Source organism: Mastigoproctus giganteus, chromosome 10 (genome assembly GCF_048544385.1).
Source record: "Mastigoproctus giganteus isolate SK-2022 chromosome 10, ASM4854438v1, whole genome shotgun sequence".
Lineage (NCBI taxonomy): Eukaryota > Metazoa > Arthropoda > Arachnida > Uropygi > Thelyphonidae > Mastigoproctus > Mastigoproctus giganteus.
The window spans coordinates 207,289,151-207,316,142 of NC_143584.1; the positions used below are offsets into that span (position 1 = coordinate 207,289,151).

Genomic DNA, 26,992 nt, shown 5'->3' on the forward strand with positions numbered 1-26,992 from the left:
ATGCGGGCCGGAATAGATTGAACGATTTAATAAAAAAAATCTGAACCTAAGAAATGTTATATTACTTGAATTACCAAATTATTAATGTATTTTTAAAAAAAAATATCTGGATGTCCAATTATCATTGAAAATGCGGCATTCGGCATCAGTTTTTCTTTTTTTTTTTAATTGGCTCATTTTATGGGCTATAAATTATATTAAATTAAAAATTGTAATAATTAGAAAAGGCATAAAACATAAAATATCTCGCACCAATATTATTTTTTTCAATAAGAAGTCAAACCCAAAGGAACTTCGATCGATCGATGCTACAATAATAATTAGGAAATAACTCTTTGACGCTGCGTAGAATCACTTGGTTACTGTTGTACTGGCCGCGATTCCCGATTGAACCGAATTAAGCCGAACGTTTACGGCGAGTGTAGTCAGGTATGGATTTTCTATATTTATGCATTTACCGAGGGGGCCGGATTCAACATCGTCGCGGACCGGATGTGGCCCGCGGGCCGGCTGTTGCCCACCCCTGGTTTAAACGATCTCAGAAGGAGGATGTAAGGTTTTCTTGTGTTATTCCGGGATTTTTATCCCACATTGTGAAAATCAAATACGTGTACAGATATAATACTCGATAAGAAAGATCAAATGTCCATCGACTTTGGTCATGGTGCGCCGGTCCATATTACCACATGAATTAGCGCATTATAAAATCAGAAGTAGTCGATGCAACGAGGTACCCTCATATAACTAAAGTTCATAGCATAATGGATCTTTAATGTACATGTAGTAAGTTAAAGATATCATATGGGCTGGAATTCTTAAATGAACTTGAATTCATAAATTGTATAAAACACAACGAATTCTAGTTGAAATTAACAAAGCAATTTGTTTATGATCTCCATAATATAGGGGAACAAAATTTCCCACACCCAGAACAATAAATAAAATTAATTAATTAACAACTAAATTAATTTTCTATTGCTGAAGACATTTCTGAATCAACTTTGGATTTTTGTTTTCAAGTCCGATTAGAAAAGAGTGACTGAATTCGATTTTGCAACGACGATTAAAAAAAAAAAAAAGATTTTTTTATGTTTTTCATCATGTTGAAGTTGACAACTCGTTTTAGCAACTGTTTTCAGAATTTCTTATTTTAAAGTTTGAAACGTTGCTGAGGTTTAACGTAACAGAAGTGGGAACTACCCCATTCTAAAGATATCTGTATTTTAAACTAATACTAACAAGCTTGATGACTTATGTATGTCAGACAAAAGTTAGTAATACGTATCTTTCTAAGCGGAGTCGAAATAATAAGTTATAAAGTGATGAAAACTTTGCATTTATTACGATTTATTTAAGGAAATGAATAAATAATGGAGAACTATAGGATGAACATGTATTTTAAATAAAAAACTAGATAACCCGGAAATGAAATCAATGACAATAGTTTTGGAGAGTAGAAAGTCTTTTTTGGTTCTTCGATGATATGTTAAATCCACGTGTCCGTTTACGGTTGAGTTGCTGCTACAGTCTGTTGTTGGAATTCTTGCTTTGCACATTTTACAAAAAAAAAAAAACACCCACTGAGGGAATGGAACAAAGACATCCGCCAAGGACCAACCAATACTCCATAGTGCGGCTATTACTGTATTAGTGATGGTTGTGTTAAAATATTATTTATGTCCATGTGACCCCGCAGAAACTAACTTTTTACACACCTGGATGAATTACGAGACTCTTTTCACCCGAAAACAAATGACCAAAATATAGTCCTAATTCTCTTTGAAAAGAATTTATTTTTATGATAACCCCAAGCACGAGAGGTATTAGAACCTATAGTACTTAGTACAGTGCTGGGTTGAAGGTTGAGAAGATGAAAGAAGATACTTTTTGACAATTGTTGATTTGTTGAATTAAAAATCTATCTCAAAAAACTTTTAGTTTCTTTCTGATGAATTCTTTATAAACACAGGGATAATTAGTTTGCAAGTTTTTCGGACCTGCTATTAGTTTTCCATAAAATAAACACCCAGATTTTCTCTGTGGGCGGTTGCTTTATGTTTTGTTAATGTATCTTGGGGTGTACTTCCGGAAACTCAAGATGTTTCCATTACTATTACACTATCACGTGGATACGTATAAAAGTTTAAAAGTGTCAAGTAACTTTTCTGAGCACCGTGTATTTTGATATAATGAAATACCTTGAAAAATTATTACAGGTTTTCTACCAACTGCAACTTTACCCATCAAACTTAAGGGTTTTATTAGTCCATATTTAATTAAGAATATTTCTCTTTAACATCGTTCAGAGTTAATTACCAACAAGACTACTATCGGCATAACAGAAAAGCTTGAGTGATGGTGGGGAACGAGGAATTCTCTCCACTTTCTGAAGAGGCATCTAATAATACGGAATCTGGACAACGTGAGGTGAAAGGTTTCTTTCCTTTGTTGAAATTTAAGAGATGAATCTCTCACTGGATCATTCTTGAAACCAAAAGTTTTCTTAGTGATAGCTCATGGTCTGATTATGCAAAAATTCTTTCTTCATCTTTTGATATGAAAATACAGATGAGAAATTTTTTTCGTCATTTGCAACATCATGTAATGAACTGGACTGATGTTTCCTGATGCAGATAAGTTAAACGTTTAGTGTTATTTGAGAATGAAAAACTGGAGTATCGGGTACAAATTTTTCCTGCCGCCTCTAGAGAGCAAAATTAGAAAAGGATTGAAAAATTCTTTTAGATAAGAAAACTCCAATCGAAAACGATACTAGATCTTTAGTAAAGGAATACTTTCGTGTGTGGGTATATGTGTGTTAATCGCCAAAGCAACTAAGGCTACGTGACGTCAGTATATTATATCTGTAAGTTGCATGTATTTGGTTGATTTACCTGGTTGCTGGACGCAAAACTGGAGTTTCTGGAACGAAAATCATCCACCTCATCCTCTGGACGACTACCTCAGCCGTTGTGTAAAAGCCCATAAAAATCTCTCCTCCTTTTCCACCCAGTGTGGGGATAAACGGAGTTTATATCCACTTCACCACCCGCTAGAGTGTTTAGTACAGGACGAAATCCTTTCAGATGAAAAAAATAAAAAAATCTAATCGAAAACAGTACTGGATTCTAAACCTGCTATCTGCCAAGCTACAGAAGTCTCAGTTCAGAGTGAATCAGGAATCTCTTCCTTTTCAAAGGACATCTCTAATATAGTGGAGGACATCTTTAATGTTAAATCTAAAAAAATATTAATTTGGAATCGGCCGGTGCATGCTTTCTATTAATTATAAAACATAATTAATGTTTTAATAATAATTTACTAGGGGGCTTCGCCCCCTGCTCGCTTCTTTTGATAAAGTAAAATAAAATACTTACCGAATCTTTCGACATTGTGTGTCTGTTCTCCAGTTATGAATACATAAATACGTTACATATGGAAATCAAGAATGGTACCGTGTTGTCATGCTAGATAAACAAAGCGCGTGCACGAGGTTTACCTAGCATGATCACGCTAAAACAGAAGCTTCTGTTGCGTATTTTAGTATTTGTTACGTATTACCACGTAACCCGCATCCCTCTTCTCCCATTGGCTGAATAAATATCACTAGGAGGAAAATTATTTTAATGTATAGAAAGATATTAATAATTTTTATAATTATAAAAATTTATGAAATTTATCATTTTTATAATGTAAAATGTGTACATTGTAATGTAAACATTTTTGCATTATCAAAATTGTGGCTTGGTCAGATTTCTCATTTCAAAACTTTAGAAGTTGCATTCGTAATATTTTTTGATGCGTGGTTTTATGTATTTTGAGGTATTTTTTGATCTATATTAAGTCCCAGTTACAAATGAGGAACAATTTTACAACTAATTAATTTATTCAGAAATTAAAATTGTTGATATTTACGTCTTTTGCTAAATAACTCGAAATCTGTAGTGTTATATCAGAAATTACCCGAATTCCTTGGTATAAACGTTAGAAGTTGCTCGCCATTATTAGTAACATCAAAATTTCGAGAATATGATCAAAATATAGGTCAACGGGAAATTAATATTTTATCTATTCTTTTAAACTAAACATTTTTTATTTTTCACCGGTAGGAGGCCCATCGTCGATGACCAAACTATTCTTGTAGTATGCACATTTAATTTTTAGTGAGCTTTTAATCGTTCAGAGAAAAACACAGCTTTTCATTGCATTTAAAAAAAAAAAAAGCTCCAATTCCTGCAGTGTTATATCATTTTATGCGGGCTTAAAATAGACGATTTTTAGCAAGATCAGTTTTAGCCGCTGCTTTGCGCACATAATCTCCCTTAATGTTATTGATTGCACAGGATAATTTTCTCCCGGATATTAATAACCAAGCAGCACAAGTTTTAGAAGAATACACGTACTGGAAAGACAATAAACATCTTGTTGCAAGTCACTGTATTCGATTTGCCTCCAAAGTTACGCTACTGACCTAATTAGTGAGATGGCGATTAGGTCCCCGTAAAGTAATTAGCCAAATGGACTACTCCGTTGAAAAGACGCAGTTGCATGTCAGGTTAGAATTTTCTCGTTGTTTCGTCAGTCAAGGGCATGACGATCTACGACCAATAGCAGTTATGAAGTCGAGCTTGACAGATCTATAAGCCTAGAGTGTCCAATGTTGGGGGTCCACGGGATGCTGCTCCTCAGTCTCTCTCTATCCCAGTTTCATTAGACGCGGGAACGTGCGCCGAACCGCTCTAAGTCGCCGAATACGACGCAACAAGCAGCTGCAGGAGTGAGTGCAGCACACATTCCCGCAGCGTCAGGTACCTGACGCTACAGGTAGCATTGTGGTTAAGGCCGAGGGGAGAGGCGAGGTAGATTATTTACCTTTGAGAGTGATCAGTGATTAGGGCTACTGTTTGACAATCGTTTTCAGTCAAAGTGATGAGATGCAACCCGCGGAGAAACGTTCCATTTGTGGAATGACGTGAAGCCACCGTCAGGCTCTGCATTGGACACCAAATTCCATTATTCAAGCACTTGCCCTCCCTCAGTCCCAGATAAGCTCGACCTTAGCGAAGTACGGCAAGGCCAGGTGAACAGAAATGTGAACTAAGGTATGTGCCTATTTTCGTTTCAACAGGTTAACTCTCTCTCTTTCTCTCCCAGCCTGATGAGGTGTCGCAACAGGTGAGCCCAGCACTCCAGTGGGTCGGTCTTGGGGGGGGAGTATATCTGTGTGGTCAAAATTAAGGGGTGTAAACATGTTTCGATATCTTTGTTTACTTCCCCAAAGATGCTGCGAAAGTTTATCGAGTCTACCAAAGGATATCATCAGTAGGTACCCTTAGGGATCATCTCCTTGAAGGCCGAGGCATGCAGCGGAGCATTAGATCGAACGACGCCCAGCTGCTAACACTCGCGGAAAAGGCCCTTCATGATAACGGGATGCGCGGTTATCTGTGTAAGCGTACTGCTGATGCTAGCAAGTGGCAGCTGCGTTGGTTTGTTCTCTATCAGAATTTGCTGTTTTACTATGACAACGACTCGTCCACCAAGCCATCAGGAGTTATCTTCTTGGAAGGATGCTACTGCGAGAGACTCATTACTCCAGCTACTGGAAGGAGCACTGGATCTACCCAAGTAAGTCAAGTTTCTATTTATAGTAACTGTTATCGTGTCTTTTGTACAATTTCCTCCAAGTTTTCTTGCGTTTTAAGTTCGTATATCATCTGTAAATCATATAGTCAGAAAGGTTAACTATTCTCACCTTCCCATAGTCCTTAAGGGATGACCCCGTAAGGAATATTAATTACAATGATCCGAATGTGCCAGAAAAATCCAACACAGATCACGAACTGTGACGTTTGGAGCTTATCATGATTTTTTGCGGACTAACTGAATTATACGAGTAAATTTAAAATATGAATCTGTCAGTTCTGATATTGGTTATGTATTAACTGGATGAACAGGCACTTCTTACTTTAAGCTACTAATTTCCATTACATTTTCATAATCTATTTGCTGTTGATGTGTTTCAACTAATACATTATTTTAATTCGGTTCTAGATAATGGTTTCAGATATTGTAATAATTAAAAAAAAGATGTGAGAGATTGATTAAAAAAGTTCTTATTTTGGGGGTGAAGGACTGTTAGAATCTTTTTTTATGTATTTAATCTCTGATGAATTTTGACCTGTGGCGTCCAAAGCTTCAATCTCAGTTGAAAGTAATTTATTTGGTCTTAAAGACAGGCGTTCATAACAAACTCCTGGTCCTTAAATATTTCTGTTATTCGAAAATATTATTTTGAGGAGAAACAGAAATAGCAGAGGGTAAACATCTCTCGAATAGGTTGGATGTTCGAATATTTCGGATTCCTCATCTCTAATAGTTGCCGTTGCAAATGAAGACTTATGAGTAGGCACATGGCCTTCGAGAACCGACACACCGCGCCTCTTGTCCTCGATTGTCCGAGCGGTTTTCCAATTAATTGCACATTAGTTGCTTGTGATGGCAGCTCTTCGTTACGATTAATCAAACGCGTGATCCCTTCAGCATTCCAGCAAATGGACAAAATGACTTTGCCCACTGTGGAAAATACGAAATGAGTATTTTACTCATTCATCGTTAAGCTTCGAGTGGTAACTTACCAGTATGTGTACTATGGAACGAAATTTCCACAGAACTACCCCCTCCTCCCTAGAAATGCAATTAACAGTCAATGGACAATGACCCTTAAGAGGATAACGCCCTTCCTCAGCAGGCAGTGATTGGCACACGGCCCGGTCATTCCTATTACAGTTAGATTTATTTCACAACTTGGTTAGGTGAATTTACTGTGGGAGATTCTCTTATGTCCGTTTGGGCATTGATATGCACTGACTTCAGATTATGTTCTTCGAGGAAAAATATTTTAGAAATAAAAATACAAGATTGGTAAAATGATATTTGACATTTTCTGGATCAAAATACGAAAATTTTTAATCGTTCTTCGTATTTGGGTATACGCATGGTTAGTTTTAATCTCTAAACTAGACAGCAACCGTATGCCCTTGGCTAATCTACACAGATTTCAATTAGAAGTGATTTTTAAAAGCAAAAAAAAAAACGTAATTCAGTTTTAGCTTAAAAAATATTTTGGATCTAATAACTGTGTATCATTTTGATCTTGATTTTTTACTGCGCTCTGGAGACGACTGCTTTCAGTATGTGCAGTTCTTTACAGCAGTGTACGAGCTGTGTACAGCAGTATACCCGTATATAAACTATTTGTTAAGGCATAGTTAATCAATCAGTCGAAACACAAGATCGCTTTCTTCAGTTAGTCTCTCTTTATTATTTCGCATCTATACATTTATGTTATTTATTTGTAGTGAGTTTCTCTAAGCCCTTTAATCTGAGCGGTTAGAAAACTTTTCTATAGTTTCCAGTGACAATCCTCAATGCGTTTCCTCTCTCGTATGTGAAGTTTAGAGACCTTCACACTGTTCTTATTGCTGTAGTGTAGTCTTCGTCTTGTCGTTATAACCACCACAAGAAAGCCATCCAATACAGCATTAAGGAAAATTACAGGCCATTTAAAGTTTATGGGAAGATGCAATGGAGAAATCCCAGCAGGGAATTTATCCACACTTATTTGATTTTTAGGTTGGACCCGTCGATATGGGCCTTCGATAAGAAACATTACTGAGTGTAGAATTCATTCATCGCATTAATATTTATAATGTTAATGTTTAAAAACGTTTATGTTTGTATTTTTGGTGGACAGCAGGGTTAATATAGCTGTCTAGATTTTATGCTGGTAGGCACTACCGCCCTTTTTTGCATCTGGTGATCGCAATCCGATTTATTTGTGTACTATTTTTTCTTTTCTTTTCTTGTTCCTGTTTGTGATGATAGTTAAGAAATGTTATAATTTAATTTACACAAATTCCTCATAGTGTACAAAATGACAAATTTTCTATGTAACTATACATAGAAAACAACATATTAAATATATAAAAAAACAACATATAAAGGCAACATATTAAATATATAAAATAAATATTTTAAAGCAAAAACTATGGTTTCATTATTCATAATAGTGATACTGAAGTGTTTAGCCCTCCTAGCTAGAGCAGTGGCTGCGTGTTAATCTCGGGGATGCATTGCTGGTTGCGTTTTCCTTCCGCAAAGAAGGCAAATTGCCCACAATTTACATACACGATATAATGGCACCTCATAAATAACTATATTTATGAAGTTATACATCAATCTAAAGATGTCCTTGTCAGTTCTCGTTATATATATATATATATATATATATACATATATTGTATTGTATTGTATATTGTATACATCCTTCACATTGGCTGGTGGACAAAGGTCTTGAGGACGGGGCCCACATCGAAATTCGGGTTCATCCCCCAGGTTCAGTTAAGTTCATCCTTCAGTTAAATTAATCACAATATGTTCATAAAGATAATATACAGTATTTTTGACATTATATACAATATTATACAGACATACTTTTTAAATGTATTATACTTCCCACATTACTGTGCAGTTTACCTGGTTGAGTTTAGGCCATCAAGGATCTGTCTCCGGTATTTACGATCCTTGGCAAATTTGTAGAGGTCGCCGTCTATTGCTTGGACTGTGATGAGCATCTGCATGGGGAGGAAACGGTCGCTAAGGGCTAGTCTATTAGGGTTGGCTATAAGTGTGGGAGCTGACCTCAGTCCGGGTTGAGGGATTCTCCAGCTGCACAGTTCCCATATGTTTGGCTCCGAGATTATTCCAGTGGTCATTTTGGCAGTTAGGGTGAGGCGTATTTCCATTTTATGATTTGGCAGTCGAGCAAAGTTTAGTGCGGTTGCCATCGCAGTTGTTCTTTGCTGGGGTGGACGATGATGTTTATGTGTGATCCAACGAAGGAGCCAGTATTCGGAGGAGTACACGCGCTTGATATTCGTGGGGGCTACAAATGCCCATATTTCTGAGGCGTATAACACGACGTATAACACATAACAATCAATGAGAATTATTTCATGTGAGATGAACACACAAACTTATTCATTCATCTTGCTTTTTTGTCAATTCAGTAAGCAGTTCCTAAAACCCTTTCGCGGGGCACCACTTTATTCACAATGTCTCCTGAATATGTGGAGAATTTAAATTTAGAATATTATGTAGGCGATTCACTAAACGTGAATGGGAAATAAAAAAATCAATATAAATTAAGTTATTATTAAAAAATAATTTTTTACTAATGAGAGTTTCAAGAATATTCACATATTCCTATCATCAGAGTGGCTCCGGTAACAGAAATGAATCTGTTCATAGATGACATGTTCTGCATGGGTTTTCATATGTTCAGTTGTATTTCTAGAGGTGTTATATATATTTCATGGAATTCAGGGTATTCTTATATGGACGAATATTGTTTATTTATTACTACGGTACCTCTTTCTCTCTCTCTCTCTTCCCCCTCCCTTCCCTCGACTTTTTTTTCTTATTCATCTCTGATGAGCGCTCTGAACTTTCAATATTCTATTTGCTTTAAAATTCAAGTTTAACGAAGGTAAAGGAATTTTAATGAAAGAAGACGTAGTCATCAAAGGAAATTTCTTTGCATCTCTATCGTTGGATATCATCTACATGATTTTCATTGGATGATTCTAGAATCACTGTAAACACAATGTACAGTTACTAACGCATTTAGTTACCAATTATAATGGTTCTTAACTACTGTCTAGGATTTTCAGATATTATTCGGTTGACAGTTCTCCCTTCTAATTATCCTAAAAAGATAAAATAGTATTATTCTGGAGTTACAAATTAGTACTTGTATAAGTCGGCCAAGTAAAGTATTTGACGCTGTTTACAAATAAAATCTGTGTCGTCTGTAAACAAAGTGTTAACTAAAACGAGGAACTAAAATAAAAATTTGAAGGCTGTAAACGTTATCTATACATGAAAATCGAATTTATAATCTGCATAATAAAAAATAAAAATTTTTTTTCAGTACAATAGAGGAAATTAAAAAAGTATGTCCTTGTATAGCGAGGCCACTTTTCCTAAAATATTCGCATTAAATTCAAAGTAAACCTCCAGAGGACAAGTTTGTATTCAATCAAATTACACAGGACTTAATTTCATTGAACAGACTACTTCGTCCAAAATTGCGGCAGAACAGTATTCAACGCAGGCGGAATGTGAAAAGCCTAGTTCGGTGAAGGGTCGTAACTCTTTCCCTTATCTTTAAAGCTCCCGGACAATTCCCTTGTCTCTTTGTTAAACGATTATCTCTCGGAGATTGATGCACGATCTTTAAATGGCGTTTTCTGTCTGTTAGAATGTTTTCTAAAGCTCGTATTTAAACTGTCTATCAAATAATCTACTGAAAAGGTCTAAAAGTGCCGAGAAAAGTATCCAAAATTTATTTATTTTTCGACCAAAGCAAATTCTCTAGATGGCTGTTTCTATTTCTGTGTTTTTTTAGCTTGTCCATGCTTCAGTGCTTTTGGATTACTGATACCATCAAGTTGGAGGCGTGCTTTATGTGTATTCTTGTCACTGTTTGCATTACGAAAAAAAGACATCCATGTTTTGTTTACAACAGTGTTGAAAGTTGGTTGTTTATTCATTAATTTTCACAAGACGCAGCACTTCGATCAGTTGGATGATCAGAAACATGCGTGGAGTGTCGTTTTTACCGGTACAAAGGTGATCAACAAAGGTGATTTCCTCTCGCAACTCAGGGATAGAATTTCCCTCTGACAGCGTCGCGTTTTGTTTATTATTTAACAAACTGTTGTGGTCTTTCAGAAATCGATTTCTGACCCAACATAATGAGAAATTTAATGGATTCCGGCCCATTAAATTCTGTAACACGAAAACATCGCAGGACCAATCTTAGTCACATGGTTTCCCTTTTGTGAAAAGATGTTGCTCTTTATATTCAAGAGAATAACGAATACTGTTACCTTTTTTATTTCGTAAGCAAGATACAGATTGAATTTATCTTTTCTCTTGTTAGTTTACAAGGAACGTTTCCTTTATTTGTTTCTCTCCACAAACTCAAAACATTATTGAAATTCAAGAGGAAAGTATTGTTCTACTTCCATTTAAATCTAGAATTTTACCAGTATTTGATGGTAAAAAGGCAACATATTACAATTATCCCAAGCATTAATTTACTTTTCAGGCTCACACCATTGTCATAATAGAAGCTCCTTTCATTATGGCTACTTTATAAACAATTTAAATTCACACATTCTACCTGCGTGACTTATTTTCAAGAATTCCTAGTATGCTGCGTCAACAGCTGTACAAATGCAAGGTTTTTCCCACCCGAAATTATAGTTTTCTTAGAAAAAAATAACTCTTTTGAAATGCAAAATAAAAAATAGAAGTTTATCGGCTTATATCTCCGCTAAAAGACGAAGTCCACTTTTGCAATGAAGAATTATTTTTTTTTATAACCTTAAGGTTTTTGATGAGGAAATAAGATTTGTGTTTAAGTATGCGAAAAACGGAATTCATAGAGGCATCCTTTAAAAAAAAAGACTTCATTTAGACAAAGTTTAGTATCTTTGTCTTATTGTATAAAGGGTAAGATGGATCGCTCAGTTTCTGGGGATAAACAGTTTTTTCATGATAATTTGCTAAATGTAATTATGGAACAAAGTGTTCTTAAGTATTTTTGCGGGTGAAATACTTAATATTTACCACCCAAGGCCCGTGTTTACAGGCATTTAATTACAAAAATCGCGTTGGGTGTCAAGTGTGAGCCGTAATATCACTGAAGAATTCCAAATAGTTTACGAGAACTGCAAAGCGCTAATATTTGAAGTTTAATAAACGAGTCATTGAGTACAAAATTCCGAACTATTTCAGTATTAAAGTCAAGGAAATTCCTACTACTAGCTAGAAATACGAATAAGCAAAACTGCCATTTTATTCTGTTATTAGAAAAAGTTGTGCATCTTTTTAGGCTTCGTCAAAAAGGAAAAAAAAAACTTGTTTAGAGTTTTGGGAATATAAGACCGAAAGCCCCTTGTTAGATGTCATTGTGGTAGATACTCTATTTCAAGCTTACTTGTTGGTTCCATTTTGATGGCTGCTGTTGTCTTTTTTATATATCGTAGGCGGAAGAAGTTATATTTTTGGAATCATAGACATCTTTTTACTTTGCTCGCTATAGTTTATTAGTTTCTTCCACCAATCAAAACCAGTCAGATTTCTCTTTATATACGGTGACGTGGGATGACGTCACTGACTCGTTTTTTTTTTTTGATTCTTTTTAAATTTATTTTGCCGTCTTTTATTTTCAAGACTTGTGTTGTGGATACGCCAGAACGCACTGGCTGTTGTTGTTGCTTGGGTTCACTTTCTAATGCTGTCTTCACCTTAGTTGTCATGCGTCGTACCTTTTTCCAAGCGGTTACTGCTGATATTAGTAGTCAAGCTGTCATTAATGTAGTGATAAATTTGAAGAAGTTAATGACAGTACCAAACTCTACTGCCTACTTGAGCTTTGGCAAACAGACAAATCTCCAGTAAGTTTGTAAATATGAAGGAACTACCTGAGAAATTCACTCAAAGCTTTTATATTTCTACAGAGAAGTCCATGATGAGTGGTAAGTCACAACTAGTTTGCAATTGTATCACATTATTTTAATGCATTTTTCTTTAATGTGCTTTTTTATAACAGAAACTCAACAAAACTTTTATATATTAAGAAGCTTTTATTCATCTGGTGTTGTCCTTTCAAATAGTTTATTATTTCCAATCCTTAAGAATATACTTTTAGCTGTTTTCTTTATAAAACTGTGCAATTGCAGAGTAGCTGAACTACCAACGGACCTCCAACGTTTCTTCGTGGACCGCGAGTGATCTGATCCTATGTCAATAATTTAGTCATAAAGTAATTATTTTAGTTTTGCATTTTTGTAAGTTCCCTTAATTTGACGTGTGACATTTAAAAAATCGATAATACATTATATTGAATGTACCTTTATTCGTTTTTTGTTAATAAAAGGAAATAAAAATATGTTGCCATAAAGTTTGGTAAAATTAATAAAACGTCGGTTACTTGACGTTTTATTAATTTCATGACAAAAAAAAAAGGATCTGGGCCGCGATGACCTAAAGTTTTAATAATACGGACCAGTTACATATTTTCCAATACTCACCACTTAGAAAATTATTGGTAACCACCAGTATATATGTTACCGATGAGTGCGTCATTGAGAGGGTAGAACGTAAACAGATCCACTTCATCTACATCAAGCATTAAACGGATTTAAAGAGGGTACAAAGACGGTTTACTTCAGAGTCCCAAAATTCGCAGAGAACCCCAGAAGAACGCAATTAGTACTGGTCCAGGCCCAAAGATCTTATTTTAGGGCCCCTAAAAATATGTGTACCAGATTCCAAACGATCAAAACTGGACACTTCCTAGACTTCTTCATACGATCTACAGGAGGCGGGAGAAATAATTGTCCTGTTATTTTGTGTAAGGAGACTGGACTGGAATTTACAAATCTGGAACTCTTTTTTATTTACTTGATGGTCCATAGTTCTCGTAATGGGAATATGCGTTACTGTTTTTATCTATATCAGTGAAGCTTCAAACAATTTTATAATTTCTAGGAACATTACAGTATTAGCAGAAAATCAGGCACTTTTCGATGCAGCTAGTGGCAAATAAAGAATTACAATTTGAAATTGGTTGACGTTGCTGATTTCCGAGGATTCATCTAGTCAAGATATTTGGACTTTTGATATTGGAAGGAACTTCGAATTATAAATTGCGGAGAAATTTTAGCACTTCGGAAAAAGAGAGGTATATTATTGTCCAATAAAAGCATGCGAACCTAGGTAATACCAATAAAATAAGGTTATAATATTCCTTAAAAAAACTGTCATATAGCTTCGCCCGAGAATCAACATATCTGCTGTAATATGACCATAAATTGCATGTGTTCTCTGGCCGATTTGCCTGTTCTGTTGGACGAAAAACTCGAGTTTACAGGGAAAATTCCTTGCTGTAGACCCCTGGGCCTGGAACACTTAGCCAAGTGAAAAAAGCGATAAAAGTTCCTGGCGGCATTCAAACTTAGGATTTTTTAACCTGGTATGGGCAGGACAGTGATTAAACCACTCTACTATCTGCACAAACCTATAATATTTCTTAGCCCTGGGAAGGTAATATCTACGTAAAATAAGCCATATATATGATCGTAGTCAAGTGGTCAGAGTACACATAGCCGAGTGGTCAAGGGCGAGAGTGAAGTAGCACACACTCTTTAACCGGTAGGGGTCAAGCCCGTAACTGCTGAATACCAGTAACGATATTACTCATGATTTATTGTGAACTCTTCTGACCTCGTGGTCTTTCCGCAGTATAAATAAGAATTGCTCCCACCACTTGAATCCAGGTGATCTAAAAAATACAGTTTTATTCTCTGCCTTGTAAACGGAGAAAAAACAGAAAGTTTATTTGTTTTTAAATACAAAGTTGCCCACTCTATGCGACAGAGATACAATAATTGCAGTTACCTTATAATTTCATCTGCTACGAAAACTGAACCTGATGTAAAATGTAAATTCTCTATTCCTGTGTAGACGAATCACTTTTTATTAACACAGTGGATTTCTAATGTACCGTAATGTCACAAGATTTCCAGTTGTTATGACATTTGTAAGAATGTAATGTACCAAGAAAAGAATCAGGCACAACTCAAATTGTAACGGATGAGATAACCCAAAAACCGCCTAATGTGTTTAGATAGGATATGTAAGGTGCACGAATTGGAAGAGACGCTCAGACATTCTTCTAAATGAAAATGGCTTGAGGGCATAAAAGCAACGATTTAGACCATATTGCACCGTATTATATTGTCTGTAAATTGCGTGTGTTCTGTGATCGATGTGTCCGTTTGCTGGACGAAATCCTGAGTTTCCGGTTGAAAAAATTGTGCTGTCCTCGACTGAGACCGATTAACTCAAACACGTTGTGAAAAAGGCCCATAAAAATTCCTCGCATCATCGACTGAATTCTAACTCAGGTCTTTTCCATCCGGTGTGGGGAGGACTGTGATTCTACCACTTGTGCTATACAAGAGGGTCCGCTCGGTTGTACTTAATAATAAGAATCCTACAGCAAGGTGTAGGACAGAGATGAATTCGACAAAGAGGCAACGCTGCGACATCATACGATGACCTCTATACGTACCTCGGAAAAAAACGGAGAGTTGTCCGACTATATCCATTCCATATTCGTTCTCCAAGTGGCATCACAATAGAACATTGAAAACAGCAGAGTATCTAGAATTTATGGGCACCTATGCAAACACTCCCAATTTTTTATTAACATGACGCCAATGTCTTAATCATAAAAAATATTTTCTTTTATTATTTTTAATTTAATAAATGACCTTAGAGAATTAGCCATCGTTATCGGAAACTTAAGAAATAACGTATAGTGTTGCCGTTATATAATGCCCTCGTGGGTAGCACAGTTGGTAGGATCACCATCCTCTTTTCACCGGATGAAAAAGACCTGAGTTCGAGTCGCGTCTATGATGTGAGGAATTTTTATGGGCCTTATCCACAAGGTGGCTGAGTTGGCCGGTCTCAGGCGAAGATATCATGGTTTTTCCTCCCAGAAATTCGGGTTTTTTGTCCAGATTGGTTGGCTGTTTTGATGTTTATTGGCGCATTGACAACTGAGATCATGTGGCCCTCAGAACATACGAAATTTACAGACAATATACGCGGAGCAATATGGCCTTAGTCGCTGATGCTCCTAAAACCCTATTATTTTATGTGCTATTCTATAATATTTATAACATAATTTTATTGGGACAGACCCGTGGTCTACCGTCTTCACAGGTCCTTTCTTTTTGCTGATTCTTGCACGTAGTAGCTGTGGCTCTGATTGAAATGTGTGAGGCTTTATTACAAAGTACAAAGATTGCCTACTTGCAGTTTAGAATATCACAAAACTTTGAAAATATATTTATTACAAGGTGCTTCAAATTTTATTGGTACAATTCATTAGACCAATAAAGAAGAAAAGCATTCTTATTTTGATGACTTTTAGGAGTGGCAGAAAGAAAGAGACGAAAGGATTTTTGTAAAATACTTTTGTCATCTGCGATAAATTTAATCTTCATCCTGTCAATATGTGAGACAGGAAATGCGAAGGTCGTTGTTCAGGAAGCCAGGACAGCAGGCTTTATGCTGCATCAAAGGAAAAGCTATACGCACCGTTGCAAGGGTTGCTGGTCTGATTTGTAAATGGAAAACCATACACCTACTGAGAGCGGTTAATCAGCGATTGCTTCAATAAGTTTCTCTGTTCATGGATGTAATTTCAGACACTACTTCGTGGAGTTATGCTAAAGAGCAAATGTACATTCCATTTCTACAGGTAAATATTTACAATCTGAAGGACAGCTTACGTCATGCATGTCACCGTCTGTTGCAAAGACTTTTATTTAGACCTTCGGACTTTTCTTTCGAGATACGGATGGTATGTTGATCCAGTGTGTACATCTTTACAAATCTCACCTGTGACAGCAGAATTGGGGGGGGGGGGGTTGTATAGTCTTTATCCATTTATTTCTCACCAGAGGATATGTTACTATTGCCATATAATGTTAATGTTAGTATTATAATGGTTAAATGAAGCAAGAAGGCGGACTTTTTGTGCATATGCCAAAAAAAAAAAAAAAAATCAAAAAACTGTCGTTCACATTTTCTCCGTCGCCAAAAAGCGACGATCTAATTCCGCTTTGAACTTTTCTAAACAGTCTCCATCGGCCACTGATCAACAACACACTTGCCAAATATGAGATCCAGTTTTCTGTTACTCCCCAAAGTTTTTTATTTGTGTACTTGGTTCTCGCTATTACCAGTGAAAATATACCTCCCTCGTTCATTCAGGGCCTTATATACCTCTCCAAGGTCCTCCTAAGACGTCTAGTTGCCAAGCTTTGCAGTGCACGCCTTCTAAGCGGTTCTTCATATGAACATCGATTAGCATCCCTACCAATCTGGTTGCCCGTTTTTGAACCTTTTATAGAAGCTCTGTCTTTCTTCAAGTGTGGCCTCCAGTTCTGAACACAATAATCTAAATTCTAAAAACACAATATTCTAAATATCACCATCTTCTTATATAAATATAAAGGTGACAATGGCACCATTTTCTCTACGTGCGAAGGTCCTATATATCGTACACGGGACGCCAAGTGCTCTCTTAGCCGCCTGTTACGATGTCCGACTGAATCATAACCTCTACATCCATTTCTTCATGAGGACTTTGAATACTTCTCTCCATAACTCTCGAATTTCTGTTCCCTAGGTGCAAAACCTTACATTTAGAAGCATTAATTTCAGTTGCCACTTTTTCAGAACGTTTGTGCAACCTATCTAAGTCATTTTGAAACACAATGATCTGGTTCTGGTTGCTAACCGCCCTTCCTACCTTTAAATTATCAGCAACTTTTAAAAGTCACATAAAATTATTATTCAGATATATTACACATTAGCCTACGTAGCAAGCTTGCTTTCCACCTACACTGAAACTCGCATTTTTTTCATTCAGCAAAACAAACAAATCGATCAAATCGGAATGTACAGACATAATACACTCGCCTCACGGAAAAACAATACACAAGAGTCTGGATCATAATATTTTCAGTTACTTCTGTCTAACGATATACTTGTTAAACCTATACGAGGTATGGAAATAAAATTTCAGGACTGGCATAATAATAAAAAAAAAAACACGCACGGTGAAGGACTCAAAAGTGGTTTTATTTTTATTGAAAGTAATCATTACCTGATTGAATGCACTTATTACATCATGTTAAATTTTTTTGAAAAGAGTCAGAGAAGGTGTTCAAAGAGGTGATGTTCAGCTCTGTGGTTATGTGTTGTTTCGTTATGTCCTCAATCCTGAAATTTCTTTTCTTTCAGAGAAGTTTTCACCTTGAGAAAGAGGAAGAGGTCCGCTGGTGCTAGATAGGAGAGTAGGGTGGATAGTTGATCTGTATAATGCAATGTTTCGTCAGAAACGTCTGCACAAGTGTGGAACGGACAAGGACATTGTCTAGTAACAAGAACCAGCTGTCTTTCTCTCGAAATTGCAGCCTTACCCGGGAAATGCACTTCAGTAGTCTTTCAAGCACCTGTACGTGGAACGCAGCATTGACTTTGAACCCTTCAGCTACAAATTCCCTGTGAAACACACCCTGATTGTCAAAAAACATGATCAGCATTGTCTTGTTCATGGACGAAAAATTTTGGGACTTGTGGTGATTTTGAAGCCAACTGCATGCTCTGACGCTTCTTGAAACACCCAACACTCATCTCCAGTTGAGAAATTTAGGAATGTCTTGAAAACTGTGAATGAAATCTTTGCATTATGTCAATTTTTGCTAATTCTGCTCATCGATGAGTCTGTGCGGCGCAAATTTTGCACATATTTTCGTTTGACTCGGCGCATTATAGCCTTAGATGCTAATGCGCCATAAAATCTTAAAACAACAACAGATTTTGTGTTTTCCTAAATCTTCATCCAAAATTTGGCGAATCGTTTCCTTATTCTTATCCAACTCATCAGCCACCATTCTGTGGGTCAAACGACGATCCCTTTCCACAATTTTTCCGAACTTTTGCAACTCTTTCCTCGGTTCAAGAGTTGGCGGACGCCCCCTCTTTTGTCTTCGCGAACATCCCCACTACCGTCTTTAAACATTATACCATTCAAACACAGTTGTATGACTTAACGTAACCATAAACAGCTTTTGACATTTCATTCGTTTCTGCTGCAGATTTTTCCAGTTTAAAGCAATATTTGATATTCGTTCGTTGCTCTATTGCAAAGTCATGACATGAAATGTTAACTCTACTAACGAAACTATTTGTTACTTGTAACCTGTCAGCCTGCTGGTCAATCTCTATATCACCATTTGTTGGAAGAAGTTTATTTTCAAACTTATGGAACATGACCGCAACAGCGCCAATCCGGGAACTTTATTGCCACACCTCGCATATACGTATATAATTTTTGTATGTGTATGTGTTAATCGCCAAAACATCTAAGATCATGCGTTATCGGTATATTGTGTCTATAAATTGCTTGTTTTCTGTGGTTGATTTGTCTCTTTCCCGGAAAAAAACTAGAGCTTCCAGGAGATAAAACCATGCAGCCCTCGCCTGAGACCGATGTCAGCCACGTTGTGGAAAAAGAGAATGTAAAAATTTCTCACATCTCTCGTGCTACTTCAGCCCAAATGTTTTCCACCTGAATTGGGGAAGATAGTGATTATATCGACTGTGCTATTCCCAAGATATACTTTTTTGTGAAACATTTGGAAATATTGGTGAAGCGATGCTTGTAGGAATACGTGACTGTATGAGTCAGCAGTATTGTGGCATACGTACGAGTCGTCTGGATTCAGTTTTACTTTGTGGTAATAACCTTGGCAGGTAGTAGAATGAAATACATAGCTGCTGCAGGATGGCATAATATTGCCCACTCAGCTGAGTTGAACTAGAATACTAGACACGGATATTAGCGTTCCCGAGCAGAATTACATGAAATGGTGCATACTCTGTTCATCTGAAAGAGATGGACTAAAACCTGAAGACGCTACTCGAGGCAGTTCAACACAGCACAAATCAATGGAATGTTTGCGGTGACCTAAAAGGTATGTTAATGGTCATGCAAGGATGGTTAATGAAATATGTTGTTCCTTGTGCCTGTGGGACAACCGCCATACCGCAGACCATTACATATAATGGGCTAGCCTGAAAGAAGCTCATATGAGCCAGGAACGAGCAGTATGTTTTGTTAGTGAATCTAAACTTGGCCTGATGTAGAGTTTTATGAAAAACGATGGGTAAAATGAGTTCGAGAGGATTCATTAAGTGAGAAACTTTCAAGGTTCAGTGAGCCGAAAGTGAAGAAGGAGGGCCTCAAATCACAACTTCTGCAGAATGAAAACTTTGAAAAAAATTGTTCACTGTATTAGAACTAAAAGCATGGCAGACTTCAAATGGCTTTGTGGAAACACTTTTGGAAACCACAGTTCTCCCGCACACAAAGATAAAGTTCAAAACTTTCCGATGCATATAAAAAATAAGACGTTGTATGTTACTGTAACTTCATTTCTTGCATTCGTATTTAGACTTCTTTCCTGAAAACCTTAGCACAGTGAGTAACGAGGAGGGGAAACAATTTTGTCAAGTCGTTAAGTCAATGAATAATCGCTACCAAGGTTTCCTGAAAGAATGTAAGTTATCAGACTGCTGTATATTGTACTGCAACATTCCAAACCGAGATTTCCAGAAATCATCCGCACAATGTTAAATTCCCTGTATTTTTTACAATAGTGTAGTATTATTTTAACTATGTATACAAAAGGTGTATTGGATTTAAATAGTAAAAGTGATAAAAGTAATTTTAACCGGTCACACGTATGTTGTAATGAAACCACTTAATTAACTTGTACTGATTTTATCAGCTTTCGTATTACCAAAACTACACACGTGCTAGAATAAAACTTAGAACATAATTGAAATCAGTGCGGAAAACTGGTTTAGAAATTGTGTTTACATCTTTGATAAAAATTTCATTGACTGTGTGATTAATAATTAAATTTATAACAAAATACTTGAAACTGTATAATAATATACACTGTGCGCCACTTTATTAGGTACACCCCTGCTGTGCACACAAATGGTTCGTCCCACAACGTTGCAAGTCACATGACCACAGTTGTGGTTATAAATGCAGCAGAACAACCTTTCTAGTATCAGTTAAGCGTACAAACCGAGCAAGAATGGGGAAAAGGAGTTATCTAACGGACTTCGAACGTGGCATGGTAGTAGGCGCAAGACGTGCTGGACAAAGCATCTCTTAAACGGCAGTTCTCCTGAACTTTTCACGCGCCACAGTTTCAAGGGTGTATCAAGAATGGTGCAACAAACAGAAAACATCCTCTCCTGTGGAAGAAAATCGCTTGTTGATGAGAGAGATCAGAGGAGGATGGTTAGAATTGTGCAAGCAAACAGACGGGCCACAATGTCGCACATCACGTCAAAATACAACCTTGGTGCGCAGAACAAAATATCGCAACGGACCACTAGTCGTACTTTGTCGCGAATGGGCTACAACAGCCGGCGGCCACATCGCGTACCTTTGTTATCAATGAAGAACAAGAGGCGCGCCTCCTGTCACATCAACACCAGCACTGGACTATCGAGGATTGGAAAATAGTTGCTTGGTCTGACGGGTCGAAGTTCCTGGTGCATCATTGTTGATGGAAGGCTCAGAATTTGGCGAAAACAACATGAATCCGTGGACCCGTCATGTCTGACGACTACTGTGCAAGGTGGTGGGGCCAGTGTTATGGTGTGGGGAATGTTTTCTTGGCACCTGTTGGGTCCATTGATACCCATAGATTCACGTCTGAATGCCACATCGTACTTAAACATCGTTGCTGTCCAAGTGCATCCGTTCATGTTGACAGTTTATCCTCAGTCAGATGGTTACTTCTAGTAGGATAATGCGCCGGTGCACAAAGCCCGAATCACTATGGAATGGTTCCAGGAACACGACAATAACTTTTCTTTGCTGCGGTGGCCACTCATTCCCCGGATCCCAGTCCTATTGAACATCTTTGGGATGAGTTGGAAAGGGCTGTTCGCTGCAGGCCTACACCTCCGTTGAATCTCAAGGAACTGCGTGGCACACTCAAGTCTGCATGGTACTCCATTCCTGCACAACGTTTTCAGCATCTTTTTCAATCCATGCCTAGACGAATTAAAGCTGTTCTGAAGGCTAAAGGAGACTCAACAAGCTACTGGCTAGGTGTACCTAATAAAGTGGGAGCACAGCGCATGTCGCCTAAATATTCATTATGAAAACATACATCTCATTGGCGCCAGGAATTTTTAAGGGATTTTTTTTTTTTACAATGTGGCTGAGTTAGTCAGTCTCAGGAGAATACAGTACTGCATTTTTTCCCCCATGAAACTTGGAGTGTCCGTCAAATCGACCACAGAATACAAGCAATTTACAGATACAATACACTGTTGCCTCATAGCGTTACTTGTTTTGGCTCTTATTCCCACACATTCCTTAAAAGGATTGAACAAGAAGCGACTAATAATAGTCTTCGAAAATCGCTACCTTCTAATTTTTTTTCTAAAATAAAAACAATTTATTTGGCGATTAAGAAATTAATGGCAGTGTTGTTGCGAAAATTTATTACAATAACATTGTTATTTTAGTGAAATCTAGAAAATAAGCAAGAAAAAAAGAAAGATCCACTTCGGAAACTCGAATCTGGCCATTTCACAGAGCTCTGTATTCATCACAGTGTACCATGGCGGAGTTGAACTAACGTTTAGGTGCCGCCGTACACACACACACACACACACACACACACTTATCTGAAAAAACATTTTTGTGCCTCAGTTTGAGTATCACTGGTGTCTAAAGCAATTTTTTCTTTTTTGTCCATGCAATATTCATCACTCTTTTCAATCGTTTACTGAATACTCTCTTAAGAAAAGAGCTGGGAGTCCAGTCTGAACGAGTCATTTGCCCTCAGGTCGAATCTATAGTTCTTACATACGGAAAGTTCACAATGAGTTCTTTAATAAAAATTCCAACTGTTCCTTTTCCAAGAGCGCGCGCACATACACACACCAAACAGTTGTCTGGAGAATAATTTCCGCAGCTCCGCACTGCCACTTAGGTACTTGGTAGTCGGGACTTGTGCCACAAAACTCGTTTCCGTTCTACAGCAAAGACATCACAATTTATTTGCTAAGTTCCTATATTCACAATTATCACATCCACTCCTATAAAATTTACGAATTGGTTTGCAGGAATCTTTAGAAATAACTCGATTATTCGTTGGTTTGGAACAGTTTCTCAGTGTAATAATTCACAATATTCTTATTGTGGAGGTGAAATGTGAATTCGTGTAGATGGCGCTCTGACAAACTTTCGTTCACACTTCGAATGATTCATCTTCCATCTCTAATGGCGAAGAGTCACTGTTTTAATAACCAATAGTTTTGACTACTGAGAAAAAAAAAGCAAGCTAAAAAAAAAACGCAATTTTAGAACATAGTATTTAAGTGTTTTCTTTATCCGTATAAGTATGATTTAATTCTGTCATATCCTAAAACTTAAAAAAAATCTTTCAAAAAATTTAGAATTAAAGTGAATTAGAATCTTTTCTACAGAAAAGACACACCTGTCGAAACGCACTGATCGATATCTAATTAGGAAATGACCTATGTAATTATTTACCTGGCATGCGTCCCACGTACGCGCTCTACATTGTCAACAGCAAGTGTCTGATTCTGCCCAGTAACCCATTTGTGTTCCTTCCATTTAACGTTCACTAACCTCGTGCATGTGCTTCACTGTCTAATACATGACCACGTCCGGCATCATTTGATGTTCCATCGTAACGTTTTTTGTATATTAATGTCAGCTGATGAAGGGATCCATATCGTCCCGATATAGTAGAGGTATGATTGCAAATAGTTTAGTTTTTTGTAAATATTTCTATAGTTTTGTATTGTATAATAATAACATTATACCGTACTGATATACTAATATTAGTATATCAGTACGGTATAACGCACTGATCGAAATCTAATCAGGAAATGATTTATGTAATTATTTCCCTGCAAAGTGACGTAATTTCCTCGTCCTCTTCTCCCATTGGCTCGAATAAATATCACCTGGAGGAAAACTTTTGTTTCTCTAAATAAATATTTATTTAGAGAAATAAAATAATAGAAATATAGAAATAATAAAAAAAATATATATATATAATAAAATTTCAATAAATATTTATTTATTTATAGAAACAAATAAATATTTTAATTAGATAAAATACCTGCAGATTGTGGCCTAATATGGATTTTAACTTCTTTTTCTTTCTTCTTTTTTTAATTATTAAAATTAGTGCCGGGATGGTAAATGAAATAAAAATAAATTAATACAATTTTATTTATCTTAAGATGATGTTGAGAAAATTAAGTAAAAGCATTTTAGACAAATTATTTCGTATTATGAGGAGGTTGGGCCAAGTTGAATTTTCTCTCGCTTTTGATACTGTGCAGTACCGAACAGTAAGAAAAACAAGTCTGATAATTCGAATCAGCTGCTACACCACGAGCTAAAACATCTGAAGTCCACTTTATCTTTCTTATTTTCCGCCGTTGCCTATCTTTGGCACTCTCGGACGATAAACAAAGCACATTCCTTCAACAAAGAGAAGAATGAGCTCTCGAAACGATCGCAAAGCTGAGGCTCCCATCCATTAATTGACGTATTTAGAGAAAGGAGGTCTCTGCGATGCAAACTTAAGGAGATTCAAACAAAAGCGGAATAGGTAATTTGGGTTTTGAAAGCAGTGGGAGTCCTTCTAAAAAAAGTGTGTAAAAGATCGCCTTAAAGTATTTACTGAACCCTGATATAAGGTTTAGTAAACGGGGAACTTAGACACAGTTCTCCAAACTGACAATTAAGTGTCTCACTGTATAAAAAAGAACAATTTGTACTCATTCTGACTTCAATTTTCTACTTTACCGTTTCATTCCTTATCCCTAAAATTACACTTTCAGCGTAAGAAACAAATTAAGTAATGCACACATTGTACTACATTTCTGGGTACTGGGATTTTCTGTTTTTTAAACGAATATATATATATTTTTAATTACATTATTTTTATTTAATGATTTGTATGTAGTATTCTAAATAGATGCATTGTGAAATTTAATGAAAATCCGCTGAATATAACACGAGTTTTTAAAATAAATAAATAAATAAACCAAAATACAGTGTGGTCGTAATTACAGTGAGCCACTTTGGCTGCCTATGAGCCACCTGGTGGTAAACTATGAATCTTCCCGAGATGAAATCTGGAACAGTGTGTCTAGACTGTGAGTAAACTATAAAGGCAGGAAAAGTAATTAGTTCCAAAAAGTGACATCAGGAGGCGGTTGGCGCTGCATGCAAAGTAAATCTCATGGCAAGACTACATGCGACTACAGGAGCAAGTTAAAGTCATAGTACTGTAAATAAGCGATCATGCTTTGTTGAAAAGCTCTTTTACCAGAAGAACAACGGTAACGTCATGGCTAGAGTACCCTATTTTAAAAAAATCTTTAAAGAGGTCCCTTCCCATTCCTCAAATTGGACTGCGCAAAATGTTCAGACAATTCTCATAAGCAGATATTAGTAATTCTTGGTGGAGGCTGCCGTCCAACTACCACAGCTTAATCGAAATCGCTGATGCTGTGGCTGATGGTGCGACACGAAACTGCATGGGCAACAGGTCCTAAATTTCTTGGATCTGCTGCACGAGTTGATTCTAAGTGATTCCAACAGTGCACCAACTTTGCTGTACGGTTTCTGGCTGAATTAGAAGTGTATGAGATGAAGTTCATTTTCAGTCTTGTGGGGAACAAGATTGAACAGGAATATCACCACCATGCATTGTCGATGGAGTTCCCGTTCAACGCCCCACATGTTGTTGTTTAGGGTGAGTTCATAGCAAACATCATAATTGGACCATTCTTCTTCAGGGTGGCAGGAGCATGTGGTCCCGAAACGCGTGTGGTTATAGATGAACATTAGTGTGATTTTTTCCCATACCGTATGATACTTTATGCTTAATTATTCCTAATTATTCTTATTGCTTTTTAAGAGAGAAGATATTTGGATGAAATTGTTTTTATTCAGGATGGAGCTCTACAGCACATTTCTTGGCAGGTTTTGACGATAACCACTTCATTTCCCCTAATTTTGCCAATGCTTGTTCGTCTCTAGACATTAATCTTCTTGTTAGGGAAATGTCTTAAGGACAGGGTTTATAAAGGAAATATTGTTTCCTCCAGGTCAGCCAAAGAGCTTACCTGCAGGAAAGCTTCACAAGTCTTATTTCCAAAATTCTCCGTGACACGTTTCGGCAACAGTTGACCACAATCTAGTTCGCTTGTATCACATTTCGCAATAAAATGGCGATCACGTCGTGTATTATACTGTACTAACTGGATCAATAATTTCTGTTACTCTGTATAAGTCTTATCAGTCTCTGTTAGTTTCTCGCACCAGCGAGCTGTTTCGATCACAGGATTTCCTCTAGCTGGATGGTATTTGGTTATTGGACTGAAAAAAAAAAGTAGCCATATTAGGACCACCTGAGAACAATTTCATCCATTTTCATGTGTATTAAGTCCATAAATTGCCTGTTTTGCTGGACTAAAAAGCCGAGTTTCCGGGATGAAATCCTTGCTGTCCTTGGCTGAGCCCATTGTCTTTGAGCCCAATAGTCTTTGAAGCACCTTCAATAGTCTTTGAAGCACCTCAGTCATGATTACCTCAGACAGGATTCGAACCTATGCTTCCACCAGGATCCCGGTGTTTGATTACTGGACCAATCTTGATAACACCCCCCTCCCGTCTACCTATGTGTCTTTGCATTTCGTGGCGGCTAACGATACATTGTCGTTTGCCACTTGTTTGCAGAGGTCTAAGTTCGATTCCGTTGGCGACTGGAAGAGTTTCTAAAGTCCTTTCTTTGACATTCTAGTTAGCCGATCTCAGACGGAGAATGTAAGGTTTATCCCTGTGAGTTATTTCGGATTTTTAAACTTGCACAACATGCAAATCGGTCCGTGAACACACACTTCTATAGATGTAATATATTTAAGGTTATTGAGTCCACGTGGGAAATTAATACGAGTATGTACGAGGTGTGGCAAAAAATTGTCGTAGTAGTGCAACAAAAAAGAACACAAAGTGAAGGGACTCAAATTTGGTTTTATTTTTATTCAAAGTAATCACTACCTGATTGAATGTACTTATTTCACCGTTCTAAAAGTTTCTGAAAAAAGTCAGCGAAGGCGTCCAAAGAGATAATATTCAGTTCGGCGGTTAGGTTTCTCTTTATGACCTCAATATACTGAA

General features: G+C 36.9%; 1 protein-coding gene across 3 annotated transcripts in view; it reads left to right on the forward strand.

The window, feature by feature from the left end:
• The first annotated feature begins 4,779 nt into the window (after nucleotides 1-4,779).
• The window catches only part of LOC150079816 (ras-specific guanine nucleotide-releasing factor 2-like), a 303,084-nt gene continuing 280,871 nt past the window's right edge, over nucleotides 4,780-26,992 (forward strand). For all 3 annotated transcript variants that reach the window (XM_090383592.1, XM_090383594.1, XM_090383593.1), the window contains exon 1: nucleotides 4,780-5,628. In XM_090383592.1, the coding sequence (XP_090239718.1) occupies nucleotides 5,362-5,628 (267 nt within the window). In that variant the 5' untranslated portion in view covers nucleotides 4,780-5,361. The remainder of the gene's footprint in view (nucleotides 5,629-26,992) is intronic.